Source organism: Harpia harpyja, chromosome 3 (assembly GCF_026419915.1).
Source record: "Harpia harpyja isolate bHarHar1 chromosome 3, bHarHar1 primary haplotype, whole genome shotgun sequence".
In the NCBI taxonomy this organism is placed as follows: domain Eukaryota; kingdom Metazoa; phylum Chordata; class Aves; order Accipitriformes; family Accipitridae; genus Harpia; species Harpia harpyja.
In genome coordinates, this window is record NC_068942.1 from 65,703,398 (window position 1) to 65,726,644 (window position 23,247).

Below are 23,247 nucleotides of genomic sequence, written 5' to 3' on the forward strand. Positions count from 1 at the left end.
TGCACCAGGAGATATCTCAATAAAAGACATTTTTTACAGTGAGAACAATCATTCACTGGAACAACCTCCTCAGGGACATGGTATAGTCCCCATCACTGGAGGTTCTCAAGATGTGATTGGACAGGGTGCTAGATAATCTCATCTAGGCTCCCTTTCCCACGAAAGGTTGAACCAGATGATCTTTCGAAGCCCCTTCCAACCTGGGCTGCTCTACAATTCGATGATTCTGAGCCTAAGAACACCTCATTTGCATTCCTGTAGCAGCATATCTTGGAAAACTCATCTCCTTTGTTTCCTGCCACTTTTATTGCAGTAGGATTATTTCAACTTTCAGCATCATCTGAAAATTTGTTTCCTAATACCAACCTCTACAGAAGATACAATAGTTCTGATTAGTTTCCCATATCTTTATCACTTAGTTTGATATACTATTAGGATAACCCATTGTATACCCCAGTATGATCTCTTCCTGCAGTGCTTATACCTGCTTTTTCCTGCCCACTCCTTAAAAAGTCTCCTATTTTACTGAAGTCTACTTGATAGTTTATACTATAAAGATTTCAATCTTGTCAAATTTCATTTGATAGCTAGAAGTTACAGATGTGCAGATCTACTGTAAAAAGTTATTTTCTTAAAAAAAAATTAAACTAGCTTAAACAAATCATGTTGCTGATATCTCAGTGAATTCCATTCTCCATTTCTCAGCTCAAAAGCAAAGTTCTCATCCCCCACCAGCAAGGCCTGAAGCAACTGCCATATCCCATTATGTATAATATGGCCACTAAATAGTTTAAACACCAACAGATGAAACAGCAAGCAAAGCTCCTGCCACTACAAGAGGTGTGACTAGTTCACCGGTCAGTGCTCCAACACCTCGCCAGAGACTGCAATAACCCTGGCCAGCCTCCATGTGCAGGAAGTAGATTATCAAGATTTGAGTGATCTTCAAGAATAATGGACAGAAGTGAAACTTTCTAAACTTTTAAGTCTGAAAACACTGACTGCCCCTGCCTTCAGTTCTGTACATCAAGAAATAGATACTAGAGACCTAGGACTAGTGCAGTTAAGCCGTTTAAATTTACCTTCCAACAGCAAGATTGCAGGCTTGGTGTGCCCCCTTTGACATAAACTACAGAAATAATCATTCAAGTTTACAGCCCTGTTAACCCATAGGGACACGTCATAACAGGTCTAAATATTTCCTCCTCTCAACAAGGATCTCTTGTATCCTCCCCCTGTCAGAAAATGGATTCTAGATGAAAGTAGATAAAGATCAGAAATATCAAGACCAGTTATACATATTTGACATAAATAGCATATTTCAATAATGACATGCAATATCATTAAAAGCTCTTACATGGCATTTCTTCTGTCTTTAGAAAACAGATGTATTATCTACAACTTCGATGGAAAAGAAATTCTTCTTCTTAAAGGAATTGTCAGCCACTGACAGCAAGACTCAATAGGCATACTTACACTGCAAAATTGCTAAAAAATTGTTCTAATAAGGTCATATATTCTACAGCAAGGACAGTATTACATACCTTGTGCAAGCATGTTAAACTCCAAGAACAGTGCTATGTGATAAAGCTCCATAGCTTCTTCAGCCCTAGTCATGTTTAGTTTTCCTGCTACAAGAGCCTGAACTTCACTTAAACTGCCCACTGAAGGGCTGGAGTGCAAAACTGAGAGGTCCACCACATCTGTATACATACAGTTCAAAATGACCTTAGCATATTTTTTTGGTATGATAGATTCATCCAATATAATTCTAGTTGGAGTTCGTAGAGTTCGGTCTGTGATTTCTTCACCAGTTCGTATCCTCCTCTGCAGCAAGTGACGAAAAAATGGAGATCGTGATGAAATGATAGCTTTGTGAGCTCTGAGCTCTTCATCTAGACAGTTCTGACTTCCACCAAAAGTTTCAACTAAGTCAGAGTTGGATGAAAAGCTAAGAACCACATCATAGTAGCACATGTAATCAAACAGTGCACGCATGTCAACATCTAAGGAATTTGGTGTTCCAAATTCTTCACTAAGCTGCACAAGGATATCAACATTTTGGAATCTTGAATCCTCCATTCCAAACTCGCCTGTGTAAAGGTAGTGTAACAAAGCTGAAAACATAGGCATATCTATGCCAGCTGTGTTAATATCCATTATTATTTCTGCCCCATACTCTGGTGAGGAAGAAAGCAGCGTCTTAAAAAATGGACATCTTGCTGCCAATATCGCACGATGCACAGGAAAACAAGTTTCTTGAAATATTAAGTCTACATCGGTACAATATTTGTACTGATAAAGTTCAGCCATGTCTTTTTGTAGCGTTCTGGCTTCTGGTCTTGCCAAATTAGCTTGTAGATAAAGTTCCTTCAAGGCTGAAGTCCCTTCATATTCTTCTACTAATGCATTAACATCTCTGACATCCCAGCCTGAGAGGAGCTCACGCATCTGCTTGGCATGATCAGCAGATCGGCTAGATTTCCGACGTTTAATGAATTTCTTTTTGAGGGTGGCAAGGCCAGAGGTTTTCTTTTTCTTGTCTTGAGGTTTCTCATGGCCATGGTCAAGGCTATACAGCTTTGATTCACAGCCATAACCTTGATGAGAGTAGGATGATGTCCCTGAAGACAAAAAAGAAAATGGAATACATTTATTCTTTAAATTTAAAGGGAAGGTCCATAACACCTAAACAGCCCATCAATGTCTCTGCAAGTTACACAGGTTTTCCTTCTCCTCAGATCACATAATTCAACAAGTTGGAAACCTGACTGAAGCCTTCTCTGGCCATTCAGAACAAAAATAATTTCTTTTTGCATCTACAAAGTTTATACTTTTTTTTAAAAATGTACTCAATTTTAAGAACCAAGCAGTGCCAGTTGATGTAGCTCTGTAGCACATGGAACACTCACCTAAGCAGGAGGAGAACACTGTGGTCATAATGTTGCAAGTATCACTGTATTAACTATAGGAAGTGAAAAATACAGCCTTTTTAAAAACTTGTATGTTCTCAGTGAAATAGTAGCACCTCCCCCCTCCACCTTCAAAATGTTTTTCAAATTCTGTTCTTCTAGCATTAAGTGTCATTTCAACAAGAAAACCATACCTGACATCAGATAGTTATCACAGTCACAGGAAAAAAATGGAAAAAAAGAGAACACAGTACCAAAACATTCAGGGAAATTGAGGACAATGAATTTTCAATGCAAATTTAAGAAGAAAGTAAAAATCCTGTCATACGATAATCAAGTAATGCCAAAAGTCAAACACAAAAAATGGGCTCCTTTCCACAGAATTATAGATAATTTGTGTGCACATCCCATTTAAAAGAATATGGAGAATGAAAGTTTTACTGTATTATTAAAGATGTCCTTTGAACAGAGCATTATACAATCGAAGTATACATATAATTATTTGTCCCCTCAAAAATTACTTATAGGGAAGTTATGTTATGAACGAAACATGTCATGAAGCGAAAAACGGATTCCCCTCAACATTATCTGTGTTACATACCTGACCTGTTCTGCTAAACAAACCTTTGCTGATTGTCAGTTTGAGCCTATTATACAGTAACACTGACAGCAATTTAGTAAGAAAAAGAGGAATCAATCTGCATTTCTAGAAGTAATGGAAAACTGAAGTAGTGTTTTAATAAAAAAGTAGTTAAAAACTATAGTTTAAACAGAAGCATGACTCTCACGTTAAAGGGTTCTTTTCTAATTTAACTTTATTTACAGAATTTTCACTCTAAGCCAGATGGTGAAAAACCTCAGACATGACAGGAAAAGAAAAAAAATGTACACAAACCCAACTACTTCCAGACAAAAGAAGAAACCAGAAGAAAATTTGCAAATGGTATACAGATGAATAACAATTGCGGGTTCATCTGAAATAGTATTTGTCCATTTTCTGATGGGAACAGTTAACAATTCCATTAGTACACTTCTGTAGGTTCACTACTTGTCTTTTTTGGGTCTTTAAGTTCAAAGCACATCCAACCACCAGAGTTTTTGGGGCTTTTATAACTTGTTCTATCATTGCTTTCTCACAGTTCCATTTGTTTCAGGTAGATTTGATGTGATGCTATTTTGCTATGCTATTTTGACAGTGATGTTACGGGCCAGTCTGTCAAACCAGAGTGCTTTTAGTTACCATGTTATTTCAGGTAAGCATTTCTTGAACTTTGAGAGACAGGAACAATTCAAAGTTGTCTTTGAGAGCACGGCAACTGTAGCAATCTAAGATTTCTGTAAACTGTTTTATTTAAGCCTCAATAATTCTAAGTAACCTTATACATTGGCTTTTATGCCAAGCTAATTAAAACTCCCCCAAATCATGCAACAAAATGGTTTTATGATTCATCTATTAGTGAAAACTTTGGGAAGGAACTTTGCTTTCTTTGAGGAAAGCCCTCTAACCATTTTATCCATGCTACATTAAATTTTGCTTGATCCGGCAACGTGTTATTAATCATACTGAAATTTTAAGACATTAAAAAAATATCAATTTAAATGAAGAGAACAGCAGTAACTCAAGACTACTTCAACAAAGAGGTTGTGCTGCAATATCCACCATAAAAATTCCTCCCATGTGCTATACTAGGTATTACAATAAAAAAGTAGAGAGTCGGTCTCCTGCTGATAGAGACAAGCCTAGAATTTCTGCTCCATTTAAAGAGTATCAATTACATGTCACAATAAAAGTATAACTACACTTTGGTCACTCTATAATGATACATTCTGCTCCAAGAGAACACGCCAGCTCACTTCTATTTGAAGTATTTTGGATTCTAATTGCAAATTTGAGTATGCAGAATATTCTCTTACATTCCGCTAAAGAAAAACTAGGACACCACAAGTCTCAATTTCTTTCTTCCCTGAAGGCTGCCGTGAGGTATTACTTGCACATGAATCACAAGATACTAAAACACCATTCAAACTTTGTGTACCCTGAGCTACTTACAAGATTTAACTTCAGAAGTATTGCAAACAGTGCTATAAACCCTTACAAATAGATAAAACACTGCTATAAAAGTGCCACCACACAACTGCTTTTTGCCAAAGCCGGAGTTAGAGATGCACCAGCATAGCCTCCCTGGGTTCACAACAGCTGGTGGCTCTGTATCCCTCAAAGAAAGAATTTTGAAGAGCCCCTTTTTGACCTGCCTGCATTCCTTCATAAGGCAGCAGCATCAGAAGCAGGAAACAGAAATTTCTACCCCACTTCTACACTAAAAGGCACCAATCTCTTAAATGCTGTTAAAAAGCAATAGCTACTTCATGCCCCTAGACCATATCTAGCTTTGAACAGATAAATATTTACAAGAAACAGATGACTGGCAAGAGAAACTACTTGGGCACTTGACAATGAATAATGGGATCTGTCTAGTGCTCTGCATGCCTACACATTTTAAAAATCTAATTATAGAGCTCTATTTAAAAATATACATCTTGAACAGATGTACCACCCGAGAAAATGGTGTGAAATCCTCCTCCTGAATGCTGTACACAAAACAGCAAGGAGATGACTAGCTCAACCTTTACTAAAACAAAAGTATTTTTTACAGTAAAAGCACTGCATTATTTTCACTGATATATCTCCTCTTCTTAAACTGTAAGCAAATTCAGCATTAAGTCAGCTAACAATGGGACCTCATCCTATGAAAGTACTGTGCTTCACCAGATCAGGTCTCAGCTTTTAATATTCATCCTACATTTACAATGCAACATGGTTGTATTGGGTTTCTGTGGCAAGGTTTTGGTAGCAGGGGGGCTACAGGGGTGGCTTCTGTGAGAAGCTGCTAGAAGCTTCCCCTATGTCCAACAGAGCCAATGCCAGCCGGCTCCAAGACAGACCCACCACTGGCCAAGGCTGAGCCCATCAGCGATAGTGGTAGCACCTCTGTGATAACATATTTAAGAAAGGAAAAAAGTTGCAGGGCACACAAACGGCAGCCGGAGAGAGGAGTGAGAACATGCGAGAGAAACAACCCTGCAGACCCCCAGGTCAGTGAAGAAGGAGGGGGAGAAGGTGCTCCAGGTGTCAGAGCAGAGATTCCCCTGCAGCCCGTTGGGAAGACCATGGTGAGGCAGGCTGTCCCCCTGCAGCCCATGCAGGACCACAGTGGAGCAGATATCCACCTGCAGCCCAGGGAGGACACCACACTGGAGCAAGTGGATGTGCCCTGAAGGAGGCTGTGACCCCGTGGGAAGCCCGCGCTAGAGCAGGCTCCTGGCAGGACCTGCAGAGAGAGGAACCCATGGAGCAGGTTTTCTGGCAGGACTTGTGACCCGGCAGGGGACCCACGCTGGAGCAGTCTGTGCCTGAAGGACTGCAGCCCGTGGAAGGGACCCATGCAGGAGCAGTTCGTGAAGAACTGCAGCCCGTGGGAAGGACTCATGTTGGAGAAGTTCGTGGAGGACTGTCTCCCGTGGGAGGGACCCCACGCTGGAGCAGGGGAAGAGTGTGAGGAGTCCTGCCCCTGAGGAGGAAGGAGCAGGAGAGACAACGTGTGATGGACTGATTGTAACCCCCATTCCCCATCCCCCTGTGCCGTTGGGGGCGGTAGGTAGAAAATCCAGGAGTGAAGCTGTGCCTGGGAAGAAGGGAGGGGTGGAGGGAAGGTGTTTGGAGATTTGGTTTTATTTCTCATTACCCTAGTCTGGTTGATTGGCAATAAGTTAGTTTTCCCCAAGTTGAGTCCGTTTTGCCCGTGACGGTAATTGGTTGAGTGATCTATCCCTGTCCGTATCTCGACCCACAAGCCCTTTGTTATATTTTCTCTCCCCTGTCCAGCTGAGGAGGGGGCAGGGGGGAGTGATAGAATGGCTTTGGCGGGCACCTGGCTTGAAGCCAGGGTCAACCCACCACAATGGTGAAGCACTTTAATGGTAAAGCAGCATGTCTAAATCAAACCCATAGCCCTGAATACAGTTTCCAGAAATAAGGCAACTAATACATATCATGCAGCTATTATAACTCTAGCCCCCATACTGCCAGTGCTACTTCAGGGCAGTAAATAGATCTAATGCCTTCTACATTTAAAAAAAAATTTTTAAAAAATCTGTAAAAGTTGATTTAACATTAAAACATCATTATTCTGCCAAGTGATGAAAACCTCAGCTACTGATTTTAGGATACAACTATTTTCTACTGAGACAGCTACACAGACCAATCATCCAAATGAGAATCAAGATGAGAAAGAGCCAAACTCCACAAAGTGGGAAGAACAGATTAACACCTGTGATGTAGATAGTACATTTACTCTACTAGCACACTCATGTAAGTACCACCATAATATCAGAAGATTTCAGCACGAATTTTAACTAGAACACTCATTTTCCTTGCCTGGGATGAGACAGCCACATGCTTTTAGACCTTCCTCAAAAAAGTCTCAACTGCAATTTTCAATTTTGAATTTAATAATGAAGAGCATCAACAAAACCTTCCACATATCAACTACAAAGTTACCAGGGAATTTAATGAAGCCTTTGGAACTCTCCCCTCTTCAAATCTGCTCAAAAGGTGTTTCAGCATGCAGATCTGCCTGTTTTCAGGTCTGTAAGGGTTTCTCTTCTTTCAATACAGAGGCAGACAAAAAACACCCAAGACATGAAATCAAAACATTTTGGCTGTGATTTTAGAAAGTATATATATAAACTGGGGCAGACCTTTTACTACTGTTAGTTATGATACACTGAAAATACATAAAGCCTTAAGAGGGACTTTACACCATGGATATCCAAGATGTTAGTAGTACTAACAGTTCTTCCTTGACATGCTATGACAGCACCTGCAGAATTTTTAGCCCAGAGCACAGGTACAGTTTGTGAGCTATCCTCTGCTCAGATCTCCAAAAGTTAGGAGCGTCACAAAAGCTGAGACAAGAGAGAAAAATTACAAAGCAAGTCAATTTTTCCTCTGCTAAGGATATCACTGTGCTTTCAGTGGTGACTAAGAAAAGTAACACTGAATATCAATAACTACTTATTCAGTGTTGCAAGCCAAGGCATAAAGGAGAAAAGTGTTTATAAAGTATTTATGTTATTTACTGCTAAGATCATTCTTCAGGCTGTCAGGGTTTTTTTCAAGCAAGATTTATCTTCTCAAAAACTGCCTTCTTTTAGATTCATCACATAACTATTTATTATTTATAGCGTGACAGTACTTAGATCTACACTGACGTCTTTTTGCACTACACTGAAAAGCACATAAAGGTAATACCTGCCCCAGTTATGACTGGGATAAGAAAATAATTTCTTAAGAGCACTTTAACTCACACTTCCAGTTAAGCAATGTCTTTGCTTGTAAATAATACTGTTAGGACAGTAACTACCCCCATTCCTCATTTACAGGAACAGGAAAGGGACAGGAGAAAAAGTTGTCTTCAAGACTGATACTTTAACAGGCTTGTTATCAGATATCCTTTCTAGCAATAAGGAAGTAATTCACTGATATTAGACACAATGCCAATACTACAATGAATACTGATGATCAGGAGTTTTATATGCTCTCACACAGTTTCACAGAAAATCTGAGGGAGAAGAGTAGAAAATGGTAGATAGCATTAATAGACAGCAACTGCTCTTGAACTGGGAAAACTAGCATGCATGGTTCAATTATCAAAAAAACTGCATTTTATTTTATTTAAATAACCTGGCATCTGTCTACTAGCAAATGGCAGATCAACTCATTGCATACATAGGTCAAACAGATACTGGACAGTACCAAATTTCATGCACGATTGAGCTTGAATGGATTCAAACTGGTGACCTAAAAAATAAAAGCTCTGCGTAACACTACTGCAAGTAAATCATATCCAGTGCATACACAATCCAGCAAGTCATTTATGTAAGTGACAAGAAAACTGAAAAGAGTTACCTATGAATGTCTGTTGTGCCTGTGAATTTCCCCCTACCCTTGGGGAACACGAGTGAGGGTAGTTAGATGCATTAGCACCCATTTTCTTCAGTCACTCAGGCATTCCGCCTGCTGGCTCTTCAGTGTATAATCCCATAATCCTTTATAAATCTTCAGTCCCAGGTCCAGCATTCTGTTCCTCCATTTCTGAAGAACAAAACCACCAGTAAGTTACTTCATTATTTTTTTTTCAGTAGGTATTATGTGATTTAGATAAAATGCCTCCAGCACATAGCATTTCCATAAATTAAACCCCCAAACATTTCCAAGATAGCTTTTTATTTGAAGGATTAAACCAAGATCAAAAATACTTTTTTTTTCTTCCAAAATAATCTGTAATTTTCCAAACCATTCACAAATCACTATGATAAACTGCAGCCAGGAACAGGATGGCTATCAAACTTTCAGCTAAGAAATCTTCAAGTAGGAGTTGGTCTAGACTAGATATGTTCCCTTAACTATATCGAGAAAGACTTTTCATACATGCTGATATTTACACATTGTTATAAAAATCCCAAATTGAATTATACTGACTGAGAAAGCAGAATAGGTCAATTGTGTTGGAGGTTATACTATCATCACTGCTTTCAGCTGCATTTTGATTTCATGCCATTTATGTAGTTCTCATTCGGTCTTACTTTTCAAGTTTAGACTAGTACCGAGGATTAGGTTTATAATAGTAAAAATAAGGTGTTTAAGCATTCATCTGTTTTATCAGGCATTTGAAAACTTTTTAGGAAGTCAGTTCTGAGGAAATTTGAACAAGGATTCATTGCTAAGCATACAACAAGCACATTCCAATTTATTCCTATATTAGCAGCATTAAAATATTAATACTGCAGAATGAAAGTTACCACAATGAAGAACTGCCTACTATCAAGTGAATACATGTGCCCTCATCCAAAACACAAAAGCACAGATAAAAATGATACAAAGGTGAAGTGTATATGAAGAATTTTTTGGACTCCATTCAATATTGTGAACATGTAGCTAAATTCTGCTGTGTTGTCACAGGTGTACCTATATTTGCTATACGCTCCCAACTCCATCTCCTTCCTCAGTACACCTCTGGCATGTTAAATTGGACAAGTGCGTGCCAGGCAAGAGCATGTGTTTCAAGAAAGCTGCAGCACTGTTCCAGTCCCTTCTCCCTGCTTTAATAATCTCTTTATTTCTGGCATGAGGAGTTCAGAAGGGGGAGTTACTATGACACTGGGGAGGTAAGATATGATTCTAAGTGGACAGGCACACCTGGCCTCTTAGTCACAAATGCAGTATGCAAAGCAGATTCTGGGGAGCAGAAAGTGAGAGACAGGCCGGGAAGCAGAAGGCTGCAAACTGCTGTAGGCACAGGAATGGTGCAGAACAAGTGCCCCAGGATTTGAGGGCTGACTATATGATGAGGAAGAGCAGAGAAGGGTTTGGAAACCTGGCTTATATACATGGGTATATGAAAAGGTGAGACACAGGCATGGGACTGAAGCACAGTGGAAGCATGACAGAGTACATGATTTCCAACCATCTGATGCGTTAGAACAAGGTTCCTAAAATCGGGCCTTTTGGCATTTGTGGTCTACGACACCAGATGTTTTCAAAAAGGAACCACACCACCTCACACTAGACATGATGTGCAGGCAGCATCGCTGCTCTAGAAAAGCGCAGCGCCCAGGTCTGTCTCATGCAGCTGCAGCCTGCTGATCACTAGCTGAATTCTGCTAAGGCAGGAGACACAACCATAACACCACAGCAATTTTCTTGGTATTATACAAGCCAACTTGAGCCAATCTACAGGTGTGCAAATGCAGAAAGGGAGAGCTCCCACGCCTGCCCTCCCTAGCTGTCTCCTCAATTGCATATAACCTGATGCTTCTCTTGAACTTGTCTCTACACAGGTTTAGCTTGCTACACATCAGGAAACAAAAATAAAATACCTTCCTACATGAACAGTGAGCCTGCTCCAGATGAAGTCAGAACCAGAGCACAAGCAAAATGGGCAATATCACACCAGCAAACACCTGTAAATCTCAGCAAGCACAAGCTGTTGGATCAGTTCAGTCTTAGCCAATGCATGTACTAATTTTCTTCCTTGTGCATAAGCAAGCTAGCTGTTCTAAAATAACCAAATCCATATGGATGCAGACCTCTTCTCCGTACATGAAAAGCTCTGCTGATTTAAGGAAAAACACTTAGAAAATAATTTCATTAGAACAGTGACACTCCAAGTGATTTCAGTACAAGCTTTGTGGAGGTAAAAGTAACCTTTCAGTTTGAATGCCTACTCTCTCACAAATAAAGGCCAGCATCCTCAGTAGATATCCCAACAACTTCCCTTTTCTCAGCCAAAACTGGACTTGGTTCATTTGGACAGAGTCCTGGAATAATGCCATTGCTATTCCACTTTCCTCTTCTGCATTCAGCTGTGGTGTGATAACTTGTCTATCAGATGTCTACCAATACTTTTCAGTTCTTCCTAACACAGGAAAGAGCCCAGGAGCTAAGTAAAAGAGGAAAAAAAAAAAAAGAAAGTGGTGGTTTTTTGGGTTTGGTTTTTTTTGGTTTTGGGGGTTTTTTTGTTTGGTTTTTTTTTTTTTGCTAGCAAGCACTGAATATACATAACCAAGTCTCAGGTTTGAAGTTAATACCTTCCACCTCCTTCTACTTGGCAACAATCATGCCCCAGAAGATGGAAGGAATGTGATCAAGTAATAAATGCAACTGTTCAATACCATTAGTGACCAGTGCTTGAATTTGCAAAACAGGATTTAAATTAACTGAAAAATGTAAACACTATAAAAAGTTTCTAAAACATCTAATATATAAAATAATTTTATTCAGAGGCTTACCACAAGAACACTGTTACACATTAAGCCCAAGTGAGTATCGTGCAAAATGAATTCACTAAATTTAAAATATGTAACTTAAGTAATATAGGACAGTGTAAAAACAGTGTCATATTAAAGCTGTATACATAAATATATTCATTTATATAAACTATATATGTATATTATATAAATTTATATCTTTATATAAGTAAAACCAAACATGCCAGGTGTCAGCAAAGGAGGAATTCAATGCAGAGTAGGCACTGTGGTCAGCCATTTACAGATGCCAAAACTTCCTGTGCCTCCTTTCAAATTTAACTATGCACTACTTGGTCACGTGTATGCTGGCTGACATCTTGAGAGTATTTTGCATCTTGAATTCAAACATGTTGTAGTTCATAACAAAGTGTATCTTGCCTCATGGCTCAAAACTGATCATAGCTTTAGTCCCACTACTGTCCTTAACCTCATGTATCAACTGAAAGTACAATCTTTGTAATTTCTATTACATCACTAAATTTTACAAGATAATATTGTATAACCCATCTTGTATTTCCCAAACAATTTAAGCTGGCAGCAGTGATGAACTCTGTCCTGGAGGAAGCCCTGCCTTCCTCTCTTCATTCTCACATCCACTTTCCCTACCTTATTTGTTCATGGCCCAAATACTCTGAACCAGATAAATTGAACCACATTAAAACCAACCTAGACAAAAAGTTTAAACAATATCAGTTGCCTAATTGGTTTGTTACAGTATCACATAAATACTTGCACCAGCACAGGTGGAAAAAGAAAGAGGACCATGGAAACAAGCTGCTAGAGCCAGGATTGCATCTTTTGACAGCAAGGTGTACTTGAACCACTCATGGATTTAGGTGCTTTTTTTTGTTTGGTTTGGTTTGTTTTCTTAGTGTCCACTTCAGCCTTTACACTAAACCTAGCCTACCTGCACAGAAGTCAGTCTTGCACGTAACCTGCTGAGACTAGTACAAATGTATTTACATCTCAGTTATTACATAAAATGCCAAATCAAGAATGCTGTTTCCCGTGGTGAAAGACAGTGGTAGGAGGAGATGAATGTAAAAATGAAGGAATGACCCCAAACCATAAACAATTAGACTTTAGCTGCAAAAGGAAAGAAAGACTTCATCTTTCCTTGCAGAAGTTATCCTGCATACCAAAAGCCTCCCTATTTCGGCTTAGCTGAAGAATTTCTTTAATCTAATTTTAGCCTCAGAATACAGTCATGGAATTTTTTTGTTTTAAAAACTGCCACAGATTAAATTTTTCTTGCCTTTCTGTTAAGAGTTTATGTGCATCCACATAAGTATTATCGAAAGGAAACTAAATTCAACATCTGCTGACCTACTGAAACAGGATTTCTTGTTGAGAGTTGCAACGCACACACAGATGTGCGTTATGTATGTGTACACGTACACAGAAAAAAGTTAAACTATGTCAAAGCTTGTTTAAAAAAAAGCCTGCACTGCAGAAATAGTATATGAAGTGTGTCATATGAAACCAGGAAGCTTTAGAAGCCAAAATTACCATCCCAAATGCTACAAAAAGCACAGAAGTGACTTTCAGATTATACCGATACTCAGAGCAGAATAAAATTTTAAATAAACACAAATCTAGTTGAAAGTTGCTGCACCTGAAATAAGTTTCTCAGTCTTCTCAATACTTGTCACACTGATCCTAAAATCGTAAGAAACTAAGACGACTTGCATCTGAGGTGTCTGGGCTGACAGCCAGGAATTCCCGGATTGGGAATTTTGATTTAACAAAAAGTCTGTGTACAGAATGGACTTGGGTAACAGTGACACTTTGTTTAGTCACAAAGGTTTCAAAATTTTCTGTAGTCCAGTGGGATCCAATTAATATAAAGGGCAAGGTGGGGAGCGTTACAACATGTTTTACAAACAAAAAAATTTACTTTTTTTCCTCTCTAAAATTTTAAGACCTTTTTGTATTTCTTCTGGAGTTGTTGCCATAGGATTATGAAATAGCATAATACTAAGACCAAAGTAGGAAATCATATAAAGTACATGCACATACTTGTACCAACTTGATTTTTCAGGTTTTACATTTTACTTAATGCATTTTAAATTTACTACGAGTAAATGACAACACAAGTATCACAAGCATACCTTATTCTTATTTGCTTAAGATTTTTATCCAGACCAAAACGCTATGCTATTTTGCCCCAACAGTTCCTTTCAAGTAACAAGGAAGTGGAACTGTAATGCAAGATGAGATGACAGCACTAAATTGGTACATGGGGGGAGGGGGGAGATTTTAAAAAAAAAAAAAAAATTCAACTTTTAAAAGCAATAACCCCAGTAGGGAAATACTTCAACTAAATTTTAGCAAGGACAAACCTATTTTCATAGAGATTAGGTAGATAAATAACTAAAAGAGAAAGAACTTGTGAGAACAGACCACTGCCACAGTCCCCAAGGTACATCCCACCAGCTTGCCTTAACAACCTGAACCTGCATCCAGCTGAGCAGTGGTCTGGTGACCAATACAGAACCCTGAGCCATCACAAAGGAATTCAGGAACAATCCCATTCAGCAGAACAGTTCTACAGCTCCCATCCACTGGGGAGTGTCCAAAGCCAGCCCTGGCCATGCTGGTTGTTACGCAGTATCACTACTGGAATTACCAGCGAGCAACATCCAAGGGGACAACCACTTAAAAACGAAGAGAAAGCTGCTTGTCGTTGGAGTTCCAACTGCCTTTACAGATGTGCATTTACTATCTACCTAATTTTCTTACAATCCTACTTGGGGGGGGTGGTCCTCCAAGAGGAAGAAGCTGACAGGAACTGAACATTACCTGTCCTGACCCTCCTCCTGTTCCATGAACGAGGTAATCAAGAAAGATACTGCAATACTCACAAATGTTGCTGAGGCTGGAAGTCTCCAATCTCAAGAGCATACATGCTAAAGGACTGAATGCATAGGGGACAGCATATCTTGAAAAAATTGTGTAATTGGTAAGTAATTCCCTGTTCAAAGGAAACAACTGAAATTTTGAAGGACCAGCTGATTATATAGCCTGACACACATGCAAATCCACACAAAGCCTATTTTGAGTCTTTTTTTTAAATCCTGGCAAGCAATCAACCTCTATCATTATTCAAAATTATCTTGATGATATAATAGTAAGATGTAGCTGATACAGCTGAAAGGTTCTGGTTTGAATTAGTACCGTATAAAAATGAGGAACAGAGTGTTCTTCATGATTTGGGTTTATGAATCTGTGTTATTTCATGATTTACTGCATTGGAAAGAAAGAAAATCCAATAAGCAAAATACCAGAACTTAAGCCACATCAGCAGTTACAGGAACAAGAGGGCAAGAAAAAGCAGATATAACTAGATTACGAAAGTGACTGCATTGCTTAGTGCTTGCTGAAAATCATGTGTTCCAGCTATCACAAAGAGTCCTTTCTTGAAGTTAAGCATGAATTTTAAAGCACTTTCTTTTTCATGAAGTAGTACACTTCTCCATTAAGTTCTTTTAAAACTGAAGCAGCAAAAACCCCACAGTAGTCCTGTTTTTTTATTTCTAGATTTGTTGAGAATCTTAGGAGTTGGCGGGGGGGGACAGGACCCAACCTGTACCAATTTTCAACATGTCCTCTGAGAAATCAGAGTTAAAGTTAAAAGAACTATATTCAAATAGAGTATAAAGGTGTGTCATCTTGATGATACATACACTTCAGAAAGTTAAAACATTGAGAAGCATTCTGGTAGTTGAAAAGACACAGAATGTATAGGAAAACCCCCTCTTTTCAATGCTGTCCTTGCAAAGAGTGTTTCAAGTAGGGTTTTTGATGATCAGCAAAGCAATTCAGAGAATGATGTGAATGTCTCACATCCTAGGAGTAATTAAGTAAAGTCATTAGCAGGGAGCAACAGGTCAAATCATTAACAGCACTACAGAGGCATGCAACATAAACATATTTATATTCCACTAAATACAAAAAGGTTCCAGCACCTAAAAAAAACAAATGCACACGCAGACTAACAGCACTGCGGAGGCATGGGACAAACATATTTATATTCTGCTAAATATAAAAAGGTTCCAGCACCTAAAAAAACAAATGCACACGCAGACTAACTGAATTACAGCAGTACAATCCTGCCCAGAATAGGTAGTTCCTCCCAAGCAACTTCAATGTTTTCATATACTGGCAAATGAATCTTGATCTCTGTACATCACTGATCCTTCCAGCTGGTTGCAAGCAACCACTAATTAACGAAAAGTCTATTCTGATTGATGATACTCACATGAAAGAACTAATGTTCCCGAAGTTGAATTCAAAACACTTCTTTCAGCAAAATCAGCAAGAAGTTATTTATTGCCTTCTAGGACTCTCTTGAAATGAAATGACAGCATGTATTCTTCAATGATTTTCCATTTTTTAGAAGTTCACTTGAAAGGAACATTATCTGATTCAGACACAAAACATCATTAAATCTACTTTGTAAGAAAATCAGAGAAGTCCTATCCACAAAATCTTTATCAATATCACTGAACAGAGCAATTAGGTATGAACATACCCATTTACAGGGAAAATGAGGACAATTCATTTTAGCCAATCTAGAATAATTGCAAGATATTCTGACATATTGTGATACATTTTGAGGAGTCTAAAGGTTTTTCAAAAGGCCTTGTCATGGTTTAACCCCAGCCAGCAACTAGGCACCACACAGCCACTCACTCACTTCCCCCCCCATCCAGTGGGATGGAGGAGAGAATCAGTGAGAAAAAGTAAAACTCATGGGTTGAGATAAAGACAGTTGAACAGAACAAAAAGGAAGAAACTAATAATGATAATAATAGCAATAATAAAATGTCAATAATAAAAGAATTTGAATATACAAAACAAGTGATGCACAATGCAATTGCTCACCACTCGCCAACCAATGCCCAGTTAGTTCCCGAGCAGCAATCCCCCCAGGCCAACTCCCTCCAGTTTATATACTAGGCATGATGTCCATTGGTATGAAATATTCCTTTGGCCAGTCTGGGTCAGCTGTCCTGGCTGTGCCCCCTCACAACTTCTTGTGTCCCTCCAGCATTCTTGCTGGCTGGCCACGAGAAGCTGAAAAATCCTTGACTTAATGTAAACACTGCTTAGCAACAACTGAAAACATCAGTGTTACCAACATTATTCTCATACTAAATCCAAAACATAACACTATACCAGCTATGAGAAAGAAAATTAACTCTATCCCAGCTGAAACCAGGACAGGCTTCTTCTGAGCAAACAAAAACATGCTTTTGTTTTTTAAGAAAGGCAAATCCTCTTTGGTATAATAAATACGTGAACACATCAGTTGGTTAAAGACAAAAAAAAAGAACCTCCAAATTACATGAAAAGTACCTCCAAAAAAGGATCAGATTTTTTTTTTTTTTAAAGTACTCTGCTTTTTTCTCCCTATTGAAGTTCTGGCCAACACTCAATTGTCTTGTCAGGCAATGACTTAACTCAGTCAAATTTCAGCTAAATTCAGCTTCAGATACTGGGATTGAATACCAGTCTGGTAAGACCACTATCGTCTGTCTCCAGGCACTGCCTGTCCTTTATTGCAATAGTATCCTCAGTCATCTGCTCCTTTCTTTCTCCACGGAAAAAGCAGAAATGGAGCAAAAGTAAGAATTCTCCACATGAAGCTATCCCACCTTTATACAGCATATTTCATGGGGCTTCCTATTCAAGTACTCCTTACCTGTCAGCAGGATTGTTGCTTTTTGTGGAGCAGGGCAGGTAGTCTTTCCTCCCTGCAGTTTTCACAATTCATATGATTTTATCCTATTTCCTTTGAGAGTGCCCCCTAAAGATCCCTGTTTCATTGAGAAAGGGAATTCCTGCTCTTGCTCGAGCTGTGACCCAACCACAACACAAGATGCTGTTTTCAATTAGCAAGTCTACTTGCACGAGGAAATCTTGGCTCAAACCCCCAACCATATGGAAGATCCATCTCTGGATTTTAGCTCTGTTGCCTTCTCACATCAAGTACCACCTCAGTGGGGTATACCCTACAGTCTCCTTGTACTGCAGACATTTTCCCTTTTCTCCAGGCTCAATTATTTCACAGAAAGCCATTTACTCTGAATGAGGATCTAGGAGCTTCCTGTACACACAAGTGCTTCTAAATTCACTGCACAGTTGCATTCACCACAACTCCTCTCAGAACATGCTTTCTCTTAGAGTATATTAAAGTTACTAATAAGGCAATCCCAGACACTATGCTCTCTACCTACAGTATGTAAGCAGCACCTGTCCTCTCTTACAACTTGCTGCTTTCAATTCACCTTCAAAAAACCATCCTTTTGACCACACAGTTTTAGTTCCCTTATTAACTTCCACAGCCCTAAGAGGAACAGTAGTAGTCTCTGGCGATGACGCTGCTTGGGGTTTTCCCCAACAATAGCTCCAGCATCCCAATGTTGAAGCAGACTAAAAATCTTGGACCCATGTACTGATCAGCCTTCCCATATGGGTGAACTCTGTTCATACATCAGTTTACTGATTACCTCTATCATCTTATTTTGGCTGCAATCAACTCATCCTGCCAGGCAGCCATTGCATCAGTAACAACATCAGCTTGTGGTATTTCTGTTGCTTGGAACCATTACTGACATAATTCCTCATTACTACAGTGTTTCTGCATAATCCTCTTTCTTTCTGCATGAGCTTCTGAGATGCTTGGTGACAGAACAATACACATCTCATCTACTTCCACTGAAAACCTCTGCCTGTGGCTAAAAAAAGCTATTACCAATATTGCCATATATTCAAAACCATTTTCTCTACATCCCCCTCCTTAATATACCACCATTCTTTTTGTTCTGTACAGCATCATCTCCCTGTATCCTTCTGTCATCACACAACAGCACATTTCACCCAGGCAGCCTTTTCTCTTTGATATAACAAAAGTTTGAAGTACCAGTTGCCAGCATCATCTCTTCTACATTTAGGACTAATGGATTCATCTATTTACAACAGAAAAACTGGAAGGTGGAACATGAAAAGGTGTGGTAAAGAACACAAAAGGTAATCCAGTCCAGTCCACTTCATGAGACATATAAGGAGTTTTATTAGAGACATTGATTTTCCCCATTCAAGAAAGCATTAAGTCACAGCCATAAAACTGACAGATTTCAGCTACAGTTTAAATAGTTTCTACAGTAACAGTCACAAGCCACAACAAGTCTTGGATCCAACCAAAACACAGTTCCAGTCTGGATTCAAAACGCATTATTTAGTGTAGGCAAAACCAAGTTGGTTCACCGACACTGTGGTTCCACGCACGTTTCTTCAGCAGCAGTGCTCACCTCAGCTACTACCACCATCTTCCCAAAGCTCCTCCATTGTGCCAGCAACCAGCTCAGGGTATGCTCTTCTGCAGGACTTTTCTCTCCAGTGTAACTAGCTCCCTGCACCAGTTTACCAAATGACCCAAGGAATGTCACCAGAGGAGGGAAGAACAGCAAGAAAAGGCTGCTTGCTCCCCAGTCAAACACAACACAGTTTGACTAATACTCTGTTGGCACAGCCTTCAAAAAATAAACATTCCCAGTCCCATGCACTCATTCCTACAGCAGAGCTGTCCCCTTTCATTCTAGCAGACATTTGGGAAGCCACATAAGTCCTATCAGGGACCTGACTGGACCATGTTTGTTTTCAGCTGATCCTCTGGTGTGGCTGCAACAGCCACTGCCCTTAAGTACAGCATTCAGTCAACTACCACTTTCAATGTAAACATCATGATATAAGTGGGTAGCTATAAGACCACTCTTACAATACGCTATTTCTCCTACACAGCTCTTAAAAATTAACAGTAGGAAAAAGATTACCTTCAAATCGTCTGCAAAGCAAGGGGAGTACTAGCAGAAACAGCTAATTTACACAGCAGTAACTACCACTAGGATTCACCATTGCAGTGCTCACTGTATCTAGCTAGCTGAACTGCTGTTTCTTCTTTGGCCTGTACTTCTTTTGCTCTGTATTTGTGCAGTTTCTTCCTCCCTGCAACTAGGCCTTGGTTAACAACCCTTCAGATAGCAGCCATTACTACTGAAGAGGTCCATGGGGGGTGTTGCTTTTTTGAAGGCTTGGAAGATTTTAAATTTGCAGTGACAAAATATATCTGTCTAGATATTAGTCATATGAGGAAAAAATAAAAAGCCAAGCCTATGCGCATTTTAGTATATTCCCCTCAATCCAGCAAATCCCTCCACCAACGGGGAGAAGCTAATGGTATATGCAGGACTCCCTGCCTGTCAGCTCTTCACAGGTACATCAGGGTGATCTGACACTACCAGCGAAGTCAAACTGGCAGGGAACTGTACCTTCCCCTCACTCTGCTGCTCCAGTCATGGGGTCTTCCTGCTTCCCCTCACACTACATAAAGAGATTATATGATCACAAAACAAGTCATTTCAGATGGCTGATCCACCACTCCACTGCTGGAAGGTGTGACAGGTAAGAGACAGGAAAAAGGGAATTCTTGCAGGTTGGTCTGACAGTCAGCCACAACTGGAACAAGAACCCAGAGTTCTCAATATGAAGAGAGCAGGCTATTGCTATTAAACTGCATCATGACTCCACTAAACTATACCGTGGTAGTCATCCTTTTCATCATTCTCTCTGAGCTCGTGCTCAGCCTCAACAAGTCACTCAACAAGACAGGCAGAGTCTTCCTTTGCAGCGGCTGTTTCCAAAGCTCAGGTTTCAGTGTTGACACTCTACCTTTTCCCCTTGTCTCCTAACATGCACAGTCACTCCCAGGTCTACTCTGCTCACTGAAGCAGGCAGCAATACAAAATGAAACTGGAAAATTCATCGTGCATGATATTTATACAACAATTGACTCATTTGAGAGCTTGTAAACTGGTTATGGACTGCTGCCACCCTGAGCAAGTCTGAAATTCCTGGTTAAACCCACAGGCTGTTTTCCGTTTATTTAGATGCTTCTAACATACAAAACCACAACTAACACAGTGATCTTACACCTGTTTGTATAAATCAGTTACCTCTGTATATACTAAGATTTTAACAGTTATTTAAAACCTTGCACATTTAAAAGATTTCTTCTATGGTTGGGGCTCTTCTGCATGGTCCATTTAAATTCATTAACTTCAGCAGAAAATTTTAAGAGCCACACTAACTTCAAGAAGTAACATTTCTATCATAACATCTGAAGCCAAGAAATCTTTCTATGCCATACACTTCAAAGACTTCAGCCATTTTAAAGATTGATATTTTAATACAGGCACATGAGAGCATGTATAGTAGCAAAATACACTAGTATTGCAATACTTCCCCTCACAAGGAAACTCCAGATACTTCCACAAACTATCAGAACCCTCAAAAGTTACACCAGTACCTCTAGCTTCAGTAGTTACCTTCAGTAATACCTACATTTAGATTCCATGCAAGTGTAGCGAGAACTAAATGATCACAAACTTTAAGGTGTGTCTTCCCAAAAATACAGAAATCTATTTCAAATGAAACAGAAAATACACTTTCTCAATGATTAAAGCAATCAATTAAGGAAGGAAAAGCTTAGTCAGAAAACCAGTCTAGTAGTTAGTCTACAGTTAAGTTGGAGCTTTGTTTACATTCTCCCCTTGGCAAGAAAAGGAAGTTATGTCTTCCAGATTTCCTGCAACAAGCTCTCTCTGCATTTCTAAAGTATTTATTTTTTGTCCTGTAACATGAACATGCAAGTTTTACAGAACAGTCAAAGGAGCATCACACACGTTGACATAACATGTTGTTCCTAAAAATGGAGGCACCAATCATTTCCACATTTAATTTATTCAGCAATATCTACACACAGCTCATGTACGCAGACTTTTTAAGATTGCACAGTTATGAGAGCTCATGAAAACCACCATGAGAGTGGTTTTTTATTTAACTGTTTGCTAAAGCAAATCTGCCCTTTGAGCAGACTGATGATATGCCTTAACTCTTCTTTCACCCTCCGCAAGATTTGAAGCTTTTCAGCTGCCCCAGAACATCCAAAAAAATAGATTTTTTCAAAGAAATCAAAGAAAAGTTTTAGAAGGAAAGCAAAAGTCTGTTGGATTGTACTAATTAGGAGATACACCATTAAAGCAACCCATTGCTCTTAATCTCATTTTAGACCAAATTTTGTTCATCTTTCTCTCTTGTCCACAACTGACCTTGATACTACTACTTTCACATTCAAAGCAAGGGCAAAATGCAGAAAGGAAAGCCTTTGCCAGTGTGTGCTATATTTACCAAACCTCCTTCGATTCTTCCATTATCTGAGAAGTCCATCAATATATGGAAAAAAAGTCAACATTACCACCAATTTCACTTCTCTCTCTACCCAGATGATCATTCCCACTAAACTCTCCGTTCTCTACTTGCACATTCATATTCAATGAACAAGAACAGTTTTTAGCTGGATCAGTTTTCAGATTAACAAAAGGTTCATTTTAACTTAAAGGAAACAAGTTAATCTTGTATATGTGGAAAAGAAGAAAAGGCAAGTTCCATTTCCTTCCACATTTAAAACAGGGATGAAACTTGGATTCACAAGATGTTTAAATAAGCACTCTCACTACTGTGGAAGATCACTAGTGCTTAATACAGCCTTGATGCAGGTAAAACCCAGTCACAAAACATGACATTTTTTAATTTAATTCTCCAGAAAAATAAGTTGGTAGCTAAAAACAGAATGAGGGGAGAAGGGAAGACAGAGAAAGGGAAGTAGATCCCCAAGATGGTGGTGGGGAAACATCTAGATCAGCACAAGTCTGTTAATCCAAAGTGGCAAATTTTGAACCAATAATCAGCTGAGGAACTATGCAGCAATGAAATTACTTTAGATGTTCTCAGCAGAGAAACTCAAACATCTTGAGAAACTTAGAGCAAGACAAAACAAATTCTCTTTTCCTTAAAATGGCAGAGCCCTGAGTAGTATGGACAGATCTTTTTGAAAGTTTGCTTTAGGACTGTACTTCTCAGTTAAATTACAAGGCTTCTGAAAACGATGTTAAGCCTGAAACCCAACTTCAAATAGTAAATATCCAGGTTACAGCATCAAAGTTCTTGGTTAAATGCAGTTAAAGACAAGCAGCTTTGATTCAGTGCAGATGTACAAGAGTCACTTTACCAGGGGTTACCAAATCTTCAGGTCTGTGTCTAGAACTACAAAGTACTATCAGAGAGGAGATAATCTTATACTGTATGGCAACCTTACTATGCTAGAAGGATATTTTGGCATTTCAAGTCCAAATGCACGTTTCCAGAAGTCTTTATTAAAGGACTAAACCCTACAAAGATTTTAATGACCAAGTAAGAAGCAGGAGGTACTTTCAGATCCAAATAATGTATCTTTTCATAAAAAAAACAGGGACAGAAAATTATTCTTTTAAATATTATCTTTGGCTATACAAAAAAAAGTCAGCCAAGTTGGGATTTGAGAATCTGAGGCAGTAAACACACATTC

At 39.1% G+C, this 23,247-nt stretch overlaps 1 protein-coding gene across 3 annotated transcripts in view; it reads right to left on the bottom strand.

Moving 5' to 3' along the window:
• BTBD7 (BTB domain containing 7) overlaps positions 1-23,247 on the bottom strand; it is a 60,469-nt gene that overhangs the window by 30,230 nt on the left and 6,992 nt on the right. For all 3 annotated transcript variants that reach the window (XM_052783033.1, XM_052783032.1, XM_052783034.1), the window contains exons 2-3: positions 8,881-9,066; positions 1,545-2,624 (exon numbers count right to left, since the gene is read on the bottom strand). In XM_052783033.1, coding sequence (XP_052638993.1) covers positions 1,545-2,624; positions 8,881-8,962 — 1,162 coding nt within the window. In that variant the 5' untranslated portion in view covers positions 8,963-9,066. The remainder of the gene's footprint in view (positions 1-1,544; positions 2,625-8,880; positions 9,067-23,247) is intronic.